The sequence below is a fragment of the Chiloscyllium plagiosum genome, chromosome 4 (genome assembly GCF_004010195.1).
Source record: "Chiloscyllium plagiosum isolate BGI_BamShark_2017 chromosome 4, ASM401019v2, whole genome shotgun sequence".
In the NCBI taxonomy this organism is placed as follows: Eukaryota; Metazoa; Chordata; class Chondrichthyes; order Orectolobiformes; family Hemiscylliidae; genus Chiloscyllium; species Chiloscyllium plagiosum.
Window position 1 is genome coordinate 89,078,780 of NC_057713.1, and position 20,819 is coordinate 89,099,598.

At 37.9% G+C, this 20,819-nt stretch overlaps 1 protein-coding gene across 4 annotated transcripts in view; it reads left to right on the top strand.

Annotated features, from left to right (window-relative positions):
- The window catches only part of LOC122549187 (desmoplakin-like), a 69,211-nt gene that overhangs the window by 34,054 nt on the left and 14,338 nt on the right, over positions 1–20,819 (top strand). For all 4 annotated transcript variants that reach the window (XM_043688576.1, XM_043688575.1, XM_043688579.1 and 1 more), the window contains 8 exons: positions 568–769; positions 1,524–1,717; positions 4,110–4,282; positions 5,793–5,931; positions 10,066–10,259; positions 12,835–12,997; positions 14,584–14,667; positions 14,755–14,862. In XM_043688576.1, the coding sequence (XP_043544511.1) occupies positions 568–769; positions 1,524–1,717; positions 4,110–4,282; positions 5,793–5,931; positions 10,066–10,259; positions 12,835–12,997; positions 14,584–14,667; positions 14,755–14,862 (1,257 nt within the window). The remainder of the gene's footprint in view (positions 1–567; positions 770–1,523; positions 1,718–4,109; positions 4,283–5,792; positions 5,932–10,065; positions 10,260–12,834; positions 12,998–14,583; positions 14,668–14,754; positions 14,863–20,819) is intronic.

Sequence of the window (20,819 nt, forward strand, 5' to 3'; positions counted from 1 at the left end):
GCCTGACTGGTGATGACGTCTCTGCTGCATGTGAAGATATACCCTTTGACTTAGCACCAGATTCCCACCACAAGAATTCCTAGATCTTTTGATGTAGCTTTCTTTTGAAGTCAGTGTACAGTACCCTTCCTTTGCCATTGACAATAAGATCCATGCTAATGATCTGTTAGGCTGCAGTGAATCACCTGCCTCTGTTAGTTTATGGATTTATCTGTAGTGTCAAAAGACCATGTATTCTCTCCATTGTGTGATTGCTCTTAAAATATTTGTGTAAGTAATTTTAAAAAATTGGAAGATGAGATGGAAATGAAAATGCACAACCTGTTTATTCAACATTTGCAGCTTATGAGAACATTTTTGATCTCATCTCGTGAAGAGCCTGCCTGTTTTAGGAATGCATATCAGAAATTTGAGATTATGTTACTCCTGATTTTCCAATCTTTATACCATAAATAGTGAGGAGCTCATCTACAGCTCTCCCCACCGAAAAGCTGATGTGAATTGCTAGGGTAATTAAATCAAAAAACTTTCTCTTGCAATTAATATCCCTGTTTTGTGTTTTTTCAGTTACGGACAATGTCTCGTGAGGATTATGAGCTTGTCATTAAAAATCTGGAAAAGAACTTTCAAACTTTCCAGATGTACAGCAAAACTTCAGAATATTTCACTGATGCAGATAAGAGAAAACTAGAATCTGATTTTGGCTCAAGCAAGACGCACTACGTAAACTTGGTGACTGTTTTGGAGGAAGAAAGAAAAAATGATCGTGGTTTGTAACATTCACTGTGATGCCTTTATATTTCTTTAATGTCCTGTATAATTTCAAAGATGAAAGATAACTCTCCACCATAATCAATTTTAAGAGTATTTTAGTTGCTTGCAAGATCAACGAGCCATAAGCAAACAGAAATTTAAATTGCTTCAGAAACTCAGCAAGTTTGGTAGTATCTGTGGAGAGAAACTAGCATTAATGTTTCAATTCTAGTTCTGCAGAAAGGTCAGGAATTCTTTATTTTATTTTAGCCTCATATTGAAATTCAAAACATTTCTTGCCTCCCAGGTTTTCTGTCACTTTTGTCCCATGTCCCCCACCATCTAGAGAAAGAAGAAATGTCATGTCATGACATCAAGATTAACTTATTAAAACAGTTTAGTAACTACCTGATTAAGAATGGAATTAAAAGAATTTAAGATAAGAATAGTTCAGTTAATCTATTACCATATGTAGCAGGGTGCTGCTATATTGATGGAATTGTATGAACCTCATTTAACAAAAAGAGTGGGAAAGGTTTGCACAGTTTGCAAGATTGCATTAAGTATTTCAGAATTGTTTGCATTTTGAGGGATTGGTGTGTTAAGAAAATAAATTTTGTTTTCTCTCTGGACATTTGAATTCTTTTGTGAATGGTCATTTGCTTGATGAGACTGGCTATGAGGCAATGTTTGTGTGTTCTGTGAAGATATTGGCCTTCCTAGTTATTACTTTTTCTAATACCAATCTTTTATATTGTCTTGAAATACAGGACCAGTAATAATTCAAGCTGTTGCAGCACCACCGCAATTAGCACCACCAAAGGTTGACGTGAATTTCCAACAGGAGCTCCAAAAGATACGTCGTCGTTTGGAACAGAATGAGTATAAAATGATGCAAAAAATACATCTCCTCATTGATGCTGATGCACACATGGACTTTGCACAAAGGATGTCTGAGTTAGAGGTGAGTGTGAAGAATCAGAAACCTGTGTACTCCTTCATGATTTATGCTGTATTCACACTTTACTGTTCCTGTGCCCTCCATCCAATTATCTACCACGGGCAGATTTCAGCACCATGCTGAGATACTCATACAATATGCACCATGGCCTGACGTCTGGCCTGTTGTGAGATGAAACAAAATGAAGTTCTTTAGCATCTTTGGTGACTTTGTTATGTTTTATTCAAAAGGCTGCATTTTGAGTTCTTCAACAATATAATGTGTGATTAAAACAAAGACTTGGATTCATAGCCCAGATTAAAGAAATTATAATCATTTGGACCTGACAGGTATCTCATTATAAGAATGACAAGGTGTAAAATCAGTGCTGGAGACAAACCCTATAATAATGCCCTTGGACTTGAGTTAAAAGACAGAAGAAACTATCAGCATTGCTTTTTTTTTTCTTGAAACTGTAGACTGTTTCCTCAAACATTTAATTGCCAAGTGTTTTAAATGCCTTGATAGCTTGACAGTTCCAAGTGTTTATCCACTTTTTAGCAGCTGTCATGTTCACTGTTAACAATCCCGGAGTTCATCTACTCTCTTCCAAAGGGATATTATTGTTTCAAATGGTGTCCCTGTACTTATCCAAAAAGCTTCCCCTATCCCTCAAACAAATCATGCAGCTTTAATTTTTTCCTACTGAAGTGTCAAGTCCATAAGTCATGTTTAGCTTGGCATCACACCGATAAAAATTGGGTGTTTCCCAGGAACTGCACTTCAACATGTGCACGTTTAATCTCCATGAGCCATGGATGTGAAAACTAGAACAAGCCTTCCCCCAACTTGACTCTAATTTGTGCTGATGATAAATTGGCTGACAGCAGGCTCTTGGCTCTGGGCAAATGCAGCTTACTCAGAAGATTACAGTATTGAGGAGCCTTCCAATGATGCTTCAAGAGGACAAACTGTTTTCATACTGGATTCACAAAAGCTGCTGTAGAAACAGAACGTATGAGCTGAGCAACTGATTGTTTCACAAACCTTAGCCCCAATTCCAACTGAAATCCAAAATGCAAAAGCACAGTTCAATTAGTACTGCCCAAAAAAAACCCAGCTGTAAAAACAGTCAGGTGTTTTTCCTGAAGTGAGTTCAAGCAACCAAGGCAGTAATTATCTGAATGTAGGTTCTAAGAAATGTTTTGTTTAATAACGAAGTTCCAATGTATTTTTTTGATTTTTTTTTAAAGTTCCAATATGTCTGTGCAATTCTTCAAACTCAAGCTCCCCAAAAAGGATAAAGTGTGAATCCATCATAACACTGAATAGACTGCATATGGGAACGTTGGACAGTCATGAAGGCTACATGTTTTTTTCTTTCAATTAAATACCAAGAACAGAAAGCAAGCAATTCCTATGCACATGACATTTGTCCTGTCCTGCCTAATTTTCATTTGTTTGCTCTTCCCAATGTGCCATTTGTATCTGAACAGAACAGAACATCTGCTACTCTAGCTTTTGTCATTAAGATAGTCTTTTCACCTCTCAACTCAATGCAAATTAAATAGAATGAGGCCTTCCTTTTTCTGCAAGGAGCAGAGGTCAGCAATGTTAAATGATTTTGGTCAGTCTTAAGCAAAGCCTTCTGGATGTAGGCCATCAACAATGTAAAACCATCTTTATTAAACACTAGCCTTCCGTCTTGAAATGAGAACTAGAAGTACAATGTTATTTCCAAAAAGGAACTAATTTTAGATTAGTCCTAAGATGTGGAGTAGCAGATTAGAGGAGCTTTGTAATTGAAATGGCTACATTCTCCCAGTAGCAGTCAATTTAAATTTTGATTATTCAATTATTGGGCTCCCTTAATGAGTTTTTTGAATCTGATTTTATTGGAGGTGTTAATTTTAAATAGGTTAAATCTTGAGGTCCTCAATATTGCTTATTATTCTAACAGCTAACTGATACTCAGCTTTAAATTTAATGAATACAAAATCACAGGCTTGGAGTAGAGAAATTCTGATATTTAGCTACCGTTCCAAAGTGGATGATTTTCCAACTAATTTGAAGGTAGGTGTAAAATAAGAATATACTTTGTTAGACACTGTTAGCAACATTGATCATGATGGGTACAAAATTGACAAAATTAAACTTGTTCTGTGTTCCTTCTGAATAAGAAGAAACAGAATAAAATTGGGTATTAACATAAAAATGAAGTAACAGACCTTTGCTGGTTGCTTGGTCTTTGTGCACTACCTTTTGGAAGTAGTCTAAAAGCCTGATACAATCACTAACTTCAAAAGCTGTTCTGAATTTTTGCAGAATATGTTGCATTTAACTTCAGATTCAGATAAAATGAACATTGAATTTTTGTCTGTGTTCTAATTTTTATTTTCACTTTTGACTTGTACAGCTTGCACAAGATGAGTTGAATACAATTGATGATGACTTTGTCAGCCTACAGAAAATGTGGTATAACTCGCCCAATGCATCAAGTGAGTCAAGAGGATATTTTGAAACAGAATTTGGTCTGATAGGCCAGAGACTGAAGAATGGCAGTGATTTTTCATCTGCCTATTTAGAGAGGTGAGTGAAGGAAGTGTTAACCATGTTTTATAACATTTTAAGTAATGTGAATATAACTACAACAGACCGAGTATGTGTTCATATAATATAATAAACAAATGTATTTCATGGTGGCATAATTGTCAAAAATACATTTCTTTCTTTTGCTTAAATCTTTTGTCTAGTGTAGGTTTCTGCGATTGGAATCATTTTCCAATCAATGGTGTCAAGCAGCTCCAAATGTAAAATCTGATAACAATCAGATAACAACCCTAAATAGGCTGCACTTCACATTCACCAGAGCAGATCTGTGTGATCACTTACTGGGAGCCCCATGGTGAGAATGTCAATTACTTTAAAGCAATGTTCCTTTCCTGTGTTGGCTGTCTTGACACCAAGCATTAGCTAACAGTCACTGGAGTGCACACTGTATAAAATAGTCACAGCAGTAAAAAGACATTAGAAAACTAGATCAAACAGATTTGCTTAAAGTTACGATATTTTTAAAATGTAACCTTTGAAACCACATGTCTATTTTTCAAAATTACAATATTTTGATCAAGAACCTGATCAATCATGCTAAAAGCTTGGATTTAATTTAAAAACAAAATTTCAGAAACTTTCAACCTGAAGATTCAATCCATTGATTTTTTTTAACATGGCCTTTATGGATTGGCAGAGGAAGCCTCTTTTGCTCAGAAATACTGGGCTAACATTTTAAAGCATAATAATTTCATATTTAATAGACTTTTAACCTAAAATCATTGTGGATTCTTGCTTGCTATTTGAAGAAGTGAACCCTTGGAAGTAAAGCTGGAGCTCATACACCACAGTGTGCATCAAAAAGTTGCAAGACCCTTGCTGACATCCAACAACAGAGCACTCCATGCATCGTTGTTATTGGTAACAGAAAATCGAATCCTGCAGTTGCTTGTTTTGACCTCTTAGAAAACATCTGAGACAGTGCTTGAGTCAGTGGGGTGCATCAGTGCTCAGTAAGCAGGATCCAGAGATCTATGGTCTGCTGTGTGGGGCAGGACCCACTATGCCTATTTTGGATATTTAGGCCCCAAGCCACAGCTGCACCAGGGGTTCTGATTTTCATCTCTGATCCTGGTAAGAATAATGTTGGAATGTTTTTCTCAGTCATTGTTAATTGCTTGTTGTTATATTTTTGCATGATAGCACTAATTTATGGTGGCACGGTGGCTCAGTGGTTAGCACTGCTGCCTCACTGCACCAGGGACCGGAATTTGATTCCTGTCTCGGGCGACTGTCTGTCTGTGTGGAGTTTGCACATTCTTCCTGTGTCTGCGTAGGTTTCCTCCCACAGTCCAAAGATGTGCAGGTTAGGTGAATTGGCCATGCTAAATTGCCCATATTGTTAGGTGCATTAGTCAGGGATAAATATAGGGACGGGGAATGGGAGTGGGTGGGTTACTCTTTGGAGGGTCAGTGTAGACTTGTTGGGCCGAAGGGTCTGTTTCCATACTGTAGGGAATCTAATCTAATTGCATTGATTTATTTTTAGAATGAAGGCCTTGAAGTTACTCTTCCAAAATATTCTTGAGGCAGAAGATGTGATAAAAGTTTATGAAGCGAGATTAACTGAGGAGGAAACCGTCCCGATGAGTTTGGATAAAATAGAGTCATACAGAAACAATCTGAAGGTAAACCGAATCTTATCAAAACTGCTTATGTTACTTTCAGTTCTCTTCCAGAAGACATTAGAAGTAGTTTTCTGCTTCTTCAAGTGGTTGATTCATTTGCTGGAGTGAGTTGTCTAATGATTGTGGAACTTGCCTATTTTATTCACTGTGATTTCTAAAAAGACAATGTAATCTACTATGAGAAATTATCACTGAGGTACATCTCAGTAGACAAGCATATCCCCTGCAATACAAGGTGATCATTTTTGGAATGAAAGTCTTAATATTGAGTGTACAGTTTTTTTAAGCTATGCAGAGGGTTCCACCCAAGATTGAACCTATACTCACTGAACAGAGGTAAATATTCTGATAGTGGTCAGTGGATCAACAACAGGCTAATGTTTGTTAAGAATATGAATTTTGCAGTATTACATATATGGACTGCAGTTTATAACTTTACTCCAAAATGCATTTAACATACAGTCAAGTCTTGAGGATTGTTGCCGAATAAAGAAACCCTGGGTTGCAGGTTCATAGTTGTTTGAAAGTGGAGTCATAGGTGGGCCGGGTAGTGAAAAAGGTGTTTGATACACTTGCCTTTATTGGTCAGGGCATTGAGTACAAGAGTTGGGATGTCATTTTGCGGTTGTACAGGTTTTTGGTTAGGCCACTTTTAAAATACTGCATTCAATTCTGGGCTCCCTGCTACAGGAAAGATGTTGTTAAACTTGAAAGGGTGCAGAAAAGATTTGCAAAGAATTTGCCAGGTTTAAAGGGTTTGAGCTATAGGGAGTGGATGAATAGGCGGAGGCTTTTTTCCTTGGAGCGTCAGAGGCTGAAGGGTGACCTTATGGAGGTTTATAAAATTATGAGAGTCATGGATACAGTGAATAGGCAAGGTCTTTTTCCCAAGGTAGGTGAGTCCAAAACTAGAGGGTATAGGTTAGGGTGAGAGGGAAAGATATAAAAGGGACCTAAGGGGCAACTTCTCAGGCAGAGGGTGGTGCGTGTATGGAATGACCTGCCAGAGGAAGCGATGGAGGCAGGTTCAATTACAAATCTAAAAAGCATCTGGATGGGTACATAAATAGGATGGGTTTAGAGGGATATGGGCTAAATGCTGGTGAATGGGACTAGATTATTTTAGGATATCTGGTTGGCATACATGAGTTGAACTTAAGGGTCTGTTTCTGTGCTGTGCATCTCTATGACTCTAAGTCATTGAAGGTTTAGTAAATTAACCAACATACTTGGGCTAATGATGCGATTATATAAGATGCAGTCATAGAAGATGCGCGTTTTACAGTCAACCCTCCAGATGCAGATCTGGTTGATCTCTCAATCTTTCATTACAATGATTTTGCTTTAATGCTCAGCTGACCAGTCTCCACATAACCTCCTCCATGACATTTAGCCTTGCTCTTGCTAGGTACTGTTAATACAAATACCAAAAATCAAAGGCTCTACAGTGTAGGTTTCGATATAAGTAACAATATAAGCTATTTTATCTATTCCTTTCCACAGAAAAGAATAAGCATATGGTTCTTAACCTGTCCAATGCTGTTTTACCCATTGCTTACAGATTTATTGGTATCTTACAGATATTGTATGTCAGTTGCATTTGAAAGGTTTTCTCAGTTGTAAGGTTTCAAATACAGGACTAACAATGGAAGCAGTGTGGCAATCTTTTAGCATAAAATGGATTTCTTAATTGTTTATCAATATTAATCTGTAACAAATTTCAAATCCCCCTCAGTTTAATTATTTCAAGAGCTTTGCTGACCTTGGAATTCAGCATAGAACATAAATGACCCAAATATGTATTGAGACTATATCTTAACATAATAAAATATTCAGTTGGGACAGTAAAGGATTTAGTATTTCTATTTCAAAAGAACAAATTGTTAGCTTCTGAGGTCGTTATTATATTTTCATAACATTCTCATGTTACCCAATCCTCTAAATATGCCACCTCATGCTCAATTAAAATTCCATGGATGTTGCCATCTCTGATGACTTGACACAATGGCCATTCATACACTGTCAAAATCTGTGTTGGTTGGTCATTTCATTGAGACAGCTGATGCAGCCAAGCCTAATCTTTCATGCACTTGTTCACTTGCTATAGCTTGCAATTGCAACTCATTGAAATGTCAGTTTCGTTTCCTACCTTTCTCTAGCCTGGTGATCAAGGGGTTTTCCAATGCCATTAGCATTCTGTCTCTCTCATCCAATCTCAGCACCCCTTTTTTAAGTTGGTGAGTTTCTCATTGATCTCTGACAAAATACAATTTCCATTAAACATTTAATTCTCTTTTGTTTGGGATCTCTTTATTTAGTTGCAAATGTATGCTTTTTTTTTGGATAAAAAAGATTGTAAACCTTCCTACCAAAGCATCCTGAAACCTAGCAGAAAGTTTTGCTATCATTGTTTTTTTTTAATACATATTTTTCTTCAGATTTTTCAACAGCCTTGAAAGAAGTGACATAGTTAACATGTATTTTTATAAGATATCAGCAGGCGGTAAACACAAGAGAAATATTCATATATTTGATATAGTAGGATCATTCTCAGGATGTTAGTTGTAAGGCATAGGATACTGCACAGATCAGTGCTGATCCATAACTATTCACAATCTATATTAATAAATTGGATGTGAATACAATTCTCATATGTCTAACTTTGCTGATTTCAAAAAAAACTATGTGGAAGTGGAGGTTGGGAAGAAGATGCAAGGAGGCTTCAAGCAAATTTGGATATCGGCTCAGTGAATGGGCTAGAACATGGCAGGTGGAATATAATGTGAAGAAATTATCCACTTTGTCAGAAAAATTCAGACATGATATTTCATAAATACTGAGTGGCTGGAAAGTGGTGGTACAACAGGACGTGAATGTTCTACTCCGTAAGTCACTAAAAATTAGCACGCAGGTGCAATAATCAATACGAAAGGCAAATCATTGCAAGGTGATTTGAGTACAGAAGTAAAGATGCCTTTAGCAGTTGTATAGAGCCTTGGTGAGACCACATCTGGAGTATTGTATTTGCAGTCTTTATCTAAGAAAGGATATACTCACTATACGTGTGCAACATATGTACAACATACTCATCCCTGGGATGATGGCATTGTTTTATGAGAAGAGATTATGGAAACTGAGCTTGTATTCTCTGGAACTTTGAAGAATAAGAGATTTAAACTTACAAAATTCTTACAAGGAATGACAAGGTAACCATTGGTAGAGCAGTTTGCCAGCAAGGGAGTCTATAACCAGGGGACATAATCTCAGAAAGAAGGATAGGTCATTTAAAACTGAGATGGAAAGAATCTCTTCACCCAGGGGGTGGTGATTTGTTGGAATCTCCGACCTCAGAGAATGAGAGAAAACAAAAATTGATAAATTTCTGAAGAATATCGTTGCATCTTTTGATGTGTTTCGTATGGGTATGCGGCAATCTAATTGAATGTTAATGCAGGCTCGATTGGTTGGATGGCTTACCTACATTTCACATCCTTCTGATTTCTTTCTGTCCAATAGAGATTTGTATTTCTTGAGCATTTGTCACAATCCAGAATATTTCAAAACTCTACTGCCACTTAAGAACCATTACAATTTTAGTAGTACTTGTAAAATAATATTCCTTCCAAGTAACGCAGACAAAACATGAGTGAGATGTTAAACAGGTATTTCAAGCATCTTTATAAAGTTGAAAGGGTGTTGCTTGTATCCCAGCCCTGGTCCACCAGCATGTCCACAACAGAATCTGAAAACCCCAGGAGCTTGCAGATGGTCTGCCAACACATTCTTCTAGTTACAGTTCTCTAAAGTTCTGTCTCTACTTTAGACAGACCCTCGCAGCAGTGCAGCACCTGAATTCATGTCTCCCTTTTTCTATTCAATAAGCAAAAATAACCGTGCTTCCAGCTAACAAATAGGTTGTTGTTTTTAAGAACGAAAAGTCCAGAAAATCGCATAAGATTCCTCTGCTCTCGCTGGTCTACTCTCAGGCGTGCGCTGCTAGTTTCATGCTGGCTAACCTAGCTTGCGGCAATGTTTTGAACGAAAAGTCGGATCATGTAATGTGGAAATCGGATAAATAGTACCCAGTTTTTTTTTTTAACAAAACTCATTTAATTTTTTTGCACTTTTTTTTAGAAAATGAAGAGTGAACTGGATCAGAAGAAGTACTTAATCATGTCAATGCAGCAAAATATGCAGGAATCCCTTCGGATCAATGATGACATCATGCCATCTTTCTACAAGTGTGACATAGACCTCACTAAATACAATGAAAAAGTCACGCAGCTATCTGACCGATGGCAGAGAATTAACAAAGAAATTGACAGCAGGTTGGGTATTGCCGATCTATGAAAGAAAATAACTTATTTGATTATATTGTTTTGGCTCCGTTTTGTGACAACATTAACCTGAATGATGAGATTGAAGGTTCAAGTCCAATGTCATCAAGGGTCCTGGAAGACTGAATTTTCCAAAAACTATAAGAAGACTATAGAACAATAGATAAAGGGAGAGGTAGCACTGAGGAGGAGGGGAGATTGCAGAAAGATTTAGACAGATTAGGAGAGTGGGCAAAGAAGGGGCAGATGGAGTACAAGGTAGGACAGTGTGAGGTCATGCACTTTGGTAGGAAGAATAGAGGCATGGACTGTTTTCTAAATGGGGAGAAAATTCAGAAGTCTGAAGTGCAAGGGATTTGGGAGTTCTAGGCCAGGATTCTTTCAAAGTAAAATTGCAGGTTGAGTCAGTAGTCAAGAAGGCAAATGCAATGATAGCACTTATTTTGAGAGGACTTGAATATAAAAGCAGGGATGTAGTTCTGTGGCTCTATAAGGCTCCCGTCAGACCACATTTGGAGTATTGTGAGCAGTTTTGGGCTTCCTATCTTTACGAAGGATGTACTGGTCCTGGAGCGTGTTCAGAGGACGTTCATGAGAATGGTTCCAGGAGTGAAAAGCTTAACATATGAGGCACATCTGAGGACTCTGGGTCTGTACTTGATGGAGTTTAGAAGGATAGGGGGAGATCTAATTGAAACTTAAAGAATATTGGATGGCTTGAACAGAGTGGATGTTGGGAATATGTTTCAATTGGTAGGAGAGACTAGGATCATGGAGTACAGCCTTGTAATAAAAGGAAGACCTTTTAGAATGGAGATAAGGAGAAACTTCTTCAGCCAGAGAGTGGTGAATCTATGGCATTCACTGCCACAGAATGCTGTGGAGGCCAGGTTATTGGGTGTATTTAAGACTCAATAGATAGTTTCTTGATTTGTCAAGAGGGATCAAGGGTTCCTAGGAGAAAGCGGGAGAATGGGGATGAGAAACTTAGCCGTGATTGGATGGTGGAGCAGACTCGATGGGCTGTGTGGTCTAATTTCTGCTCCTATGTCTTATGGTGTTAAGATCTAGGTTTCAGTTCGAGATTGAGGAGACATTGAGGTATGCAATACACAACAAAGATGTATCCCAGAGAGGAAGAAGGATTTTAGGAAGTGGATAAGCCAACCATTGTTAACCATGGTTAAGGAGTTATGGACGTGATCAAATTGAAAGAAAACTCCTATAATATGGCAACGATTAGTGGTATTTAAGAGGAATGGGACTTTTTTTAAAAACACAACAATCAAAAACATAAAATTCTTAGGGATAGGTAAACATAATCTCAGAATAAGGAGTAGTCCATTTAAGACAGAGATGTGGGTGAATTTTCTAACAATGGTGATCCTGTGGATTTCTTTACTGCAGGTGGCTGTCGAAGTTAAGTGTATTCACAGCTGAAATAGGCAAATTGCTATTCATTAAGGGAATTGAGGATTATGGATAAAAAGCAGCAAAGTGGAGTTAAGGATTATTAATCAGCCATGATCTCATTTGGTGGGCTGAATGGCCTGCATATACTCCTATATTGTATGTTCAAACAAAAAAGATAACTACTAGATTATGTTTGCACCAAATCTACTTCATTGTATGTAGAGAGATATACTGTAACAGCACCAAATCCTGCTGGAAAATGTTTCCATGTAGGATTTGTTTCTGTGTGTCAATCTTTTGGGGCTGATACATATATTAAAAAAAAGGTAAGAGTTCCTGCTTTAAGGAAAGTCTCCACCTTGGCATCTGGAGCCATAGTGATGAGGCTTTGGGTCACTTTTTTTTTGCACACTAATTGTTCAGTATTAGTCTTTGATTGTATGTCCTCTTTTGACTCCTTGACTGACTTGAGGCTCAACCAACCCTAGGCTGTTCTCTTATAATAGAGCCAGCAGAGAAGGGACCTTGAGATTCAGTGATGTGAAAATATAAGCTCAGTATTTCTTAACAAAGGAATTAAATAATTAAACTCTCATCACTTGCATTCTTGCTTTGCAGGAAGAAATGCAGGTGAGGGATATGGGTGGACTCCTGAACCTTTCTCAAATTGCATTGACTATAATTATGTTATACTTGAAAAGAGGTTGAGAGGGTGTTTAGAACTGTGATCAATCGAAAGTCGAGGTAGCGGTGTCTGAATTTCTTGAAGCCCTCAGAACAGGGATCAAAGTCTTCAAAGTATAATACTCCCAATTTAAGTATATTGAAGAGGATCAATATTCTGAATTGACTTCAGTGCAATTGTAATTGCACTGGAAATTTGAAATATTGGAATGAACAATGCATAATATATATTCCAAAGCCATGCTCAAGTTAACAAATCTAAATGACCTTTCTCAGACATGCATCTCCTGTAGTTCCTTGCTAGAACCTCAACCTTCCTGAGGTTGTCATGCAAAACATTCAGAATATAACTTGGTTGCATAATAATTCACAAGAAAACTCATCACGTTAACTAATAGTTAAATCATTTTCTAAAAAAAAAGTATTATTATTCTTGTGGAATTAGACTTTCTTTGCTTTCATTATGCAGATACTTGGACCTAGACAAGGAATATAGGCAGCTAAAAGACTATGGAGATTTGTTTCAGAATCTGAGCAAGTGGATTGATGCAACAAAACAGAAACAGGATGGGTTGCAGGTCAATAGATTTGGGGACACAAATGCAATTGTGGATCAGCTAAATGAGCAGAAGGTTGGTATGTCATTTAACGTTTTATAGCATTTGCTTTCTTATAAAATGACTGTCCGTTCATTGTATTACTTAACAAACCGATTTTGAAGGGTTAAATCCAGATAGCCCAATGTAATGAAATTTCCAGATTATATCTTGTACTAAATCACAATGTGGAAACTAATTGTAATCATGGCTGCATATTTCTGCAAAATACTAATTACAGTATCGGACATTCAGTATTCCTTTTGCTTTGATGTTTATATTGGAGACTATGAATTATTAAATGATTCATTATACTTATGCAGAGACCTACAGATCAGTGTGGGGGGAGGGGGGGTGGGGGCTTTTGAACTTGTATTAGACATGTGATGCAATTTGTCAAACCAATCAATTTGAAGAATCATCTCCAAGACATGAAAAGTCCAAGCCAGGAAATCTAAACCATTTTCTGAAAGCAAAATAAAGAAGAAAGGCAGATGAGATTATATATGTGTGAGAGAGAGATAACAGACAAAAACAATTTTTAAAATTCTGTAAAGCTGAAAACATTCTTGGTTGGCTTTCAATTTCAGTCTGTTGGTCAGATGCTGTTATGTTGATTCTAATGGAAGAGCAGCATGGCTGGAGCAGTAAATTTTAATTTTCCAGATTTAATTGCATTGGTGCAAGCTCCAGAAATTTTTGTCTGATGTATTTTAGAAAGACAGTAAACATTCATAGCTTCACCATCTCTTTCAATCGAAAATATGGACCATGGATTGTAGACTGGCCCACATTTAAAATACATTCAGGACCTTGGGGATGAACACACATGATTTTGTATTCTCTTTTTCTCTCTCTCTGTCTGTGTCTCTCTCTTTCTCACACCCTCTCTTTCACGCTCTGTCTTGCTCTCACTCTCTCACACACACTTAACATTATGTTATCCATTACACACCAGTCTAGTTTTTCATATCCCTCTACACAGCACCAGGAATGAGATAGGAAACTCATTGATATCTTTCCACTTGAAATCGACAATATGAACATTAATATTTCTCCTTCCACTTGGCTCAATTGTCTGTCAGAGTGCAGCTGAGCTCAAGGCTTTCCAAACACCAAATGCACCCCGTTACCCTGACTGGCCTATGCCTGCTGATGAGTCCTTTTAGGCCTGAAGCATTAGTAAAGATTATGAGAAAACACAAACCAGGGGGTTTTCGACAAATTGCACTTTGTGGCATGTTTGGCATTGTTATATGTCTGACTGTGTGTTATTGAAGTATTGTCAGGCTTTGACACTTAAGACAAATGATAAAAACCTGGTTGAAGAGGAAGGTTTCAAAGTTCTCAAATAAGAAGGTTTCAGACAGTGCTTGTCATGTGGAGAGGTATAGGAAGGAATTTCTTGACCTTTAGTCAAAAGCCTGTTTGGAGGACTGAGGATTTTTCGAGAGAGGGACAGAGTTTACATTTTAAATCAAATATATGGTACCCCTCAAATATGCACCAATTCTGAAAATATATTAATTCAGTTGCCTACTGTTGAATATTATTACCGAAATGGGCTAATTTTATATCGTCTTCCAGTTTGGTGTTAATATTCTTTTATTATTGTTGAATAGAAGTTGTATGCTGAAATAAAGGGCAAAAGAGGCAATGTCGAAGCCTACCAAAAACATGCAGACCTATGTGCAACATCAGTGAAGGTAAGAAACTCCAATATGGACTGAAAAGTATTATTTTTGTATGTGAGAGTGGGATGTCTCATATGCATAATCTTATTTGTGAAACAGGATTATGAGCTGCAATTGGCATCGTACAGTGCTGGTCTGGAAACACTGCTTAATATTCCCATCAAGAGGCAGCTGGCACAATCAATTTCCAGTAAAATTCTTCATGAGGTGTGTAAACCATTTACTTGTTCACTATTTTTGCCTGAAGCTGCAGTATTCTGCAAGCTGCGGTATTCTGCAATCTATCTCCCTAGTTTTAAAGATCAGAAGTTTCTTTAGTTTTTATTAATAATTGAATGTTCATACAGCATTCTTTGTTCGCGTTTTGAATGTGAGCACAAATGTCCTTCTTTATTTAAGCCATTAACCATCTGGCTACTCCTACAACCTACAGTAATTTTCCAGCTTTATTATTTATTTGTTTTAAGGTGTAAACCTGGTTTTTCAATTTCAGTCTATATCTTAGTGGTATTATTTTAGAGAGAACTACTGGTTAAAATTCCAACCTCCATCCATCAAGCACCAACTTCCATTGTAGGGAGCAAACAGTAATGTTGAAATTACTACTGAATTTAAACAACATTTAGAGTTTGTTTGTTTTTCTTCCACTTCAGAAATGAGCACCGGCATTTTGTTTGCTTTATTTTTCGGTATTAAAATTGACCATAAATTGAGAAATTCACCAATAATTTCCAAAGATGTCTCCTGACTATAGCCCCTAACTTCAGTCTAAGAGCAGCCAAAATGTGGAGCCTCATAGTGTGAATGGCCTTCAATGGTGTTTCATCAGGATTTGTACCAAAGTTCTAGTGAAAGATCAGGAAAAGCCCAAAGAAATTCAATCCCACTGTTAGCATTTTCCAAGTTAAGCAGCTTATGTCAGATTTCTTTTCCACATTGCTCTGTTATGCTTCCATATACTTTATTTCTGTATTTGAAAGATACCATGGAATCATTTTCTATCAGCTATATGATGGTCATCAAGTAAGATATTACGACTAGTTGTTAAGCATTTGTTTGTAGTTGTTTGTACAGCCTTCATGTTTTCTCAACTAATTCATCATTTAGATCATTAATTTTAAAGGGCGAACACCAATTAAACCTATTGGTATTATATGTAAGTTAATATTCACCAATTCCTCATACTTTCTAGTGAGAAATTAATGAGATAAATTTTCTTCTGTATGTGCTTGTGTTTGGACAAAAAGGATCATCTGGGTGTAGTGCAGAGTTAAGTTCTGAGGTGGAATGTTTGTCCATAGTAGAACCTGTTTGATATTCTATTTACATATTTAATAAGGTGTGAACTCAGCAATGACATCATCTCCATTCACATTTCCCAGTGTACTCTTTTTGAGTCCATGCTCAAATGCACATTGATCAGGCTGGCCTTTTGTGTCATTATTGATTTTCATTCCATTCAGTGAAATTTCCATGTGGCAATTTTCACTCTGGACACAGGTGGCAAACTGGATAATGTACACCAATAGTCTTGCATACCTCTTCCAATTTCTAGTTCATTTGTGGAAAGGAAAATCAGACCGGGTGTATCGTATCTGAGTCGAGAGTGTGGTGCTAGAAAAACACAGCAGGCCAGGCAGCATCCAAGGAGCAGGAGAATCAACGTTTTGGGCACAAGCCCTTCAGCAGGAATCTGTATAGTATCTGTCTGCATGCAAAAGTTGGAAATTGAGTTCAGAATGGTAAAAATGTGCTGCTTTTCCATTACTTGTGGTAGTTTATGTTACAGATAAATGTCATGTCCACATAAATCAAGATTAGATCATCCAGGCCTGGTGTAACGATGGGGTGCCAGTGTTACTTGCCACTTAGGTGCCAAGCTATAACCATGTCCAACAAGAGACAATCTAACCATCTCTCTTTGATGTTGAATGGCTCTGCTATCACTGCATCCCCCATTATCAAAGTTAAAAATCACACAACACCAGGTTATAGTCCAACAACAGCATCTCCAAATCATCCCCCATTATCAGCATCCTCATAATTGACCAGGAAACTGAAGAGAAATGTGTGTTTTTTTTTAAAATAAGTACATTCGCTAAAAATAGTAGATCAGAATCTATAAATCCTGCCGCAAGTAACTCACTTCCTAAATTCCCAAAGCCTCTCCACCATCCACAAGACCCAGGTCAGGAGCGTGATAGAATTCTCTCCAGTTGCCTGGATAAGTTCAACTTTAGTAACACTTTGGAAGCTTGACACCATCCAGAACAAAGTTGCCCCTCTTGATTGGCACCACATTCACTTCTACTCTACCTCCAACATACAATGTGTACTATCTAAAGATCCACTGCAGTAAATCGCCTTTGACAATAGCATCTACCACCTAGAAGGACAAGGACAGGAACATGGAAACACCACCACATGTGAGTTCCCTTTCAAATTGTTCAGATCCATTCTTGATGGAACTATATCAGCAATCCTGCACTGCCACGGAGTCATGATTCCTTTCTAGTGGCACTAAGGGTGTACCTACCACCCCTTTCTAAATGCCAGCCATTTAAGTCACTCACACATTCTGTGACAAAATAAAGAAAACTATTGATGACTATACATGTATAAACATAATTCTTTATTTATTTCATTAGTCCATGTGTTTAATTAAGCTAGCTTATTTTTAATCCTTCAGTTAATTTATTTCACCTTCTTTATGTTTATGTATGGGTGGCACTTTGGTTGATGTTCTGCAATCGAAGCATGTGGATGTTTGGGGGATATTGTGAGTCAATGTTTCCGTCTTGGGAAACATCATCTCAGAGGTGCAGACAATGCATGACATTGGGGAATGAAAGCGCTTTCTGAAAACGATTCCCAGCATTCTAGGGGCATGTTTGGAGCAGAATGAGAGAGGAATATTATTTTTAAAAAGATTTAATAGGCCAGTTTGCAGAGATATTCCTGCCTCCAGCACTTCTACTGGAGGTGACTTCTGAGTGGTGGCAGCAACTCATGCATTAGTGATGGGAAGCCAATAAGTGAATTACTACGGGACACCGGTTCAAGGTGCGAAGGGGAAGTTTAAAAGAGATGTGCAAGGCATGTTTTTGACACAAACAGTTTTGAGTGCCTGCCAAAGGAGGTGGTGGAAGCAGACACAGTAGCAGCATTCAAGAAACACCTGGATGAATACATGAATAGGAAGGGAATAGAGGGATATAGATCCTGTAAGTAAGGGTAGTTTTAATATTGAAGGTCAAAATGTGTCAGCGCAGTCTGAAGGGCCAAAGGGATTGTTCCTGTGCTGTTTTGTTCTTTGTTCTTTATTCTTATTATCAAAGTGATTAGTAGACGGAAAGCTGTGGAATGTTACCTATGGTGCATTGGACTGCATGCAGTGTTTGCAGTTGTGCAGGAAATTGGCACACCATGAGATGCATTTGTGGTGATTAGACAAATGTTTTCGATGTTGCTTATCACTTACATCAGTGATTGTGCTGATGAAGCAGTTTCTGATCAAATCAGCAATATGGTGTCCTTGTCTTGTGTTGCCGTCTCCTTCTCCAATTCCCTCAGCAGCAGACAGCATTCATGTTCGGTTTGCTGGCTGACCTTTAACATGCGTGTTCTGATTGTCTTTCCAAATCTTCAGGCTGTCTGCTATTCCTAATTAAGGGTCAAATAAGAAGCAGGAGGATGCCATACTAACCTTCAAACCTGCTCCTTGACCAGATTCCTTGATTCCCTTTGTGTCCACAAATTCTACCAATCAGCCTTGAGTATACTCTGACTTGAGTATCCATGGCCCATTGAAGTGGAGAAATACAACATACACAACTGGGTGAGTCTTTTATCCACTTGAGATGGTCTACTAGGATTTATTGCCCATCTCTAGTTGCCCTTGAGTTAATGGTGAACTGCTGAAGGCAGTGTGCTGTTGAAAGACCCACAGTGCCAGTGACATTGAAGGAGTTGATGTATATTTTCAAATCAGGATGGTATTTGGCTTGGAGGTGGTGGTCTTCCCGTGTGTTTACTGCATTTGTCCTTAGAGGTGCAAGTGGTCATGGGTTTGGAAGGTTCTGTCTCAGACGTTTTGGTGAATTACTGCAGTGCATCTTGTAGATGGTACACACAGCTGCTACTGAGAATTGGTGGAGGAGGATGTGGATATCTGCGGATGTGATGCCAGATAAGAACAGAAGAACTAGGGGCAGGAGTAAGCCATCTGTCCCTTTTGAGCCTGTTCCGCCATTCAGTAAGATCATGGCTGACCTTTTCATGGCCTCAGCTCCACTTACCCGCCTTCTCACTGTAACCCTTAATTCCTTAATTGTTCAAAAAAAATCTATCTTAGCTTTAAAAACATCTACTGAAGTAGTATTGGGGCAGGGAATTCCACAGATTCATAACTCTCTGGGTGAAGAAGTTCCTTCTCAATTTAGTCCTAAATCTGCACCCCTAATCTTGAGGCTATGTCCTAGTTTCACCGACCAGTGGAAATATCCTCTATCTTAACTATTCCCTTCATAATTTTATATGTTTCTGTAATATGCCCCATCATTCTTCCAAATATGATCCCAGCCTACTCAGTCTTTCCTCATAAGCCAACCTCCTCAACTCCAGATCAACCTAGTGCCAGTACATCCTTTCTCAAGTAAGTGGATTGCTTTATGCTAGATGGTGTCAACTTTCTTGAGCAGTGTTAGAGCTGCACTTATCCAGGCAAATGGGAAATATTCCATCACACTCCTGACTTGTGCCTTGTAGATGTTTGACAGGCTTTGGGGAGTCAGGAAGTAAGCTACTTACTCTAGTATTTCTCTACCTCTGACCTCTTGTAGCTATTCTATTATATGGCAAGTCCAGTTCAGTTTCTGGTCAATGATGACCCCCCAGGATGTTGATTCAGTGATGATAATGCCTTTGAATGTTGGGTGATTGTTGCTTTGTCTCTTACTGCCAATAGATATTGCCTGGCATTTGTATGGTGTGAATGTTATTGCTTCTTTTCAGCTCAAGCCATGATATTGTGCAGATCTTACTGCATTTGGAAATTGACTGCTTCAGTGAAGACGTTTCTGGTTGTTGCAGCCCTTATGTGTTTCCCCTGATCTGGAACCAATACCCATTGTTATAAATTCTCTAGGCAGAACACACACAACTTCTATTCTCATGTAATGATACTGAAGAGTGAGATTAGATCACTTCCATCCCGGAGATTAAGAAAATTAAATGAGAACATTACAGATGCCTTAATTGTAATCATAAGTCATCTTGTTTTAGGAACTGTTCCTTTTAATTTAGAAATTTGTACCCATTCCTCCACTCTTTTAAGAAGGTTATAGAGCACAGTCAGGGAATTATGGGGCATTTAACCTCTCAGGACTCTATGTTTAAGGACAGGGTGACTAGCCATCTTGAAAACTTTGAACTGATCAGAGCATCAGCATTACTTGTATAAAGTAAATCATTTGTGACAGATTAGTGAATTATTTTTGAAGAGGTGACTGAAGTCAAGGACAGGGTAATGTCTGTGGATATCTTTCGTATGGTGTTCCTGATGGCATTCACAAAAGGCCCTCAGAATCTGATAACTGAAGTGAATAAAATTGTTGGCAAGCTATTGACCCAGTTAGGAAATTGGCTGAATAGTGTAGAAGACAGAGTAGATGTAATGGGCAGTTTCTCTATTTGGCAGGATATGACCTAAGGCCTGCAGTGGGGTCTCAACTATACATTGTATCTATTAATAACTTAAGGTAGATGACCATATATCCAAAGTGACAAAGGTTGGTAGCATAATAAACTGTGTGAATGAATGCATACAATTCCAGAGGTATTAACACTTTTTAATTGAACAGATAGAACTGTTACAAATGGGTTTCACGGTAGGAAATATGAGCTTATCCATTTTGGAGATAAGATTGGAATAAGGTACCTTCTAAATGGTGAAAAGCCAGACACCATAGAGGTCTGAACAAACTTTGGGTCTAGGTACAATTATTATTAATGTTTCATGAACAAGTGCAGAAAGTAATTAAAATAGACCATTGAAATACTTGACTTTATACCTAATGACTAAAGTACAAGAAAGGGGAAGTCTTATTTTACCTCTACTATGCTCTGAATATTGAGAGCAGTTCTGGACATCACATCTTGGAAGG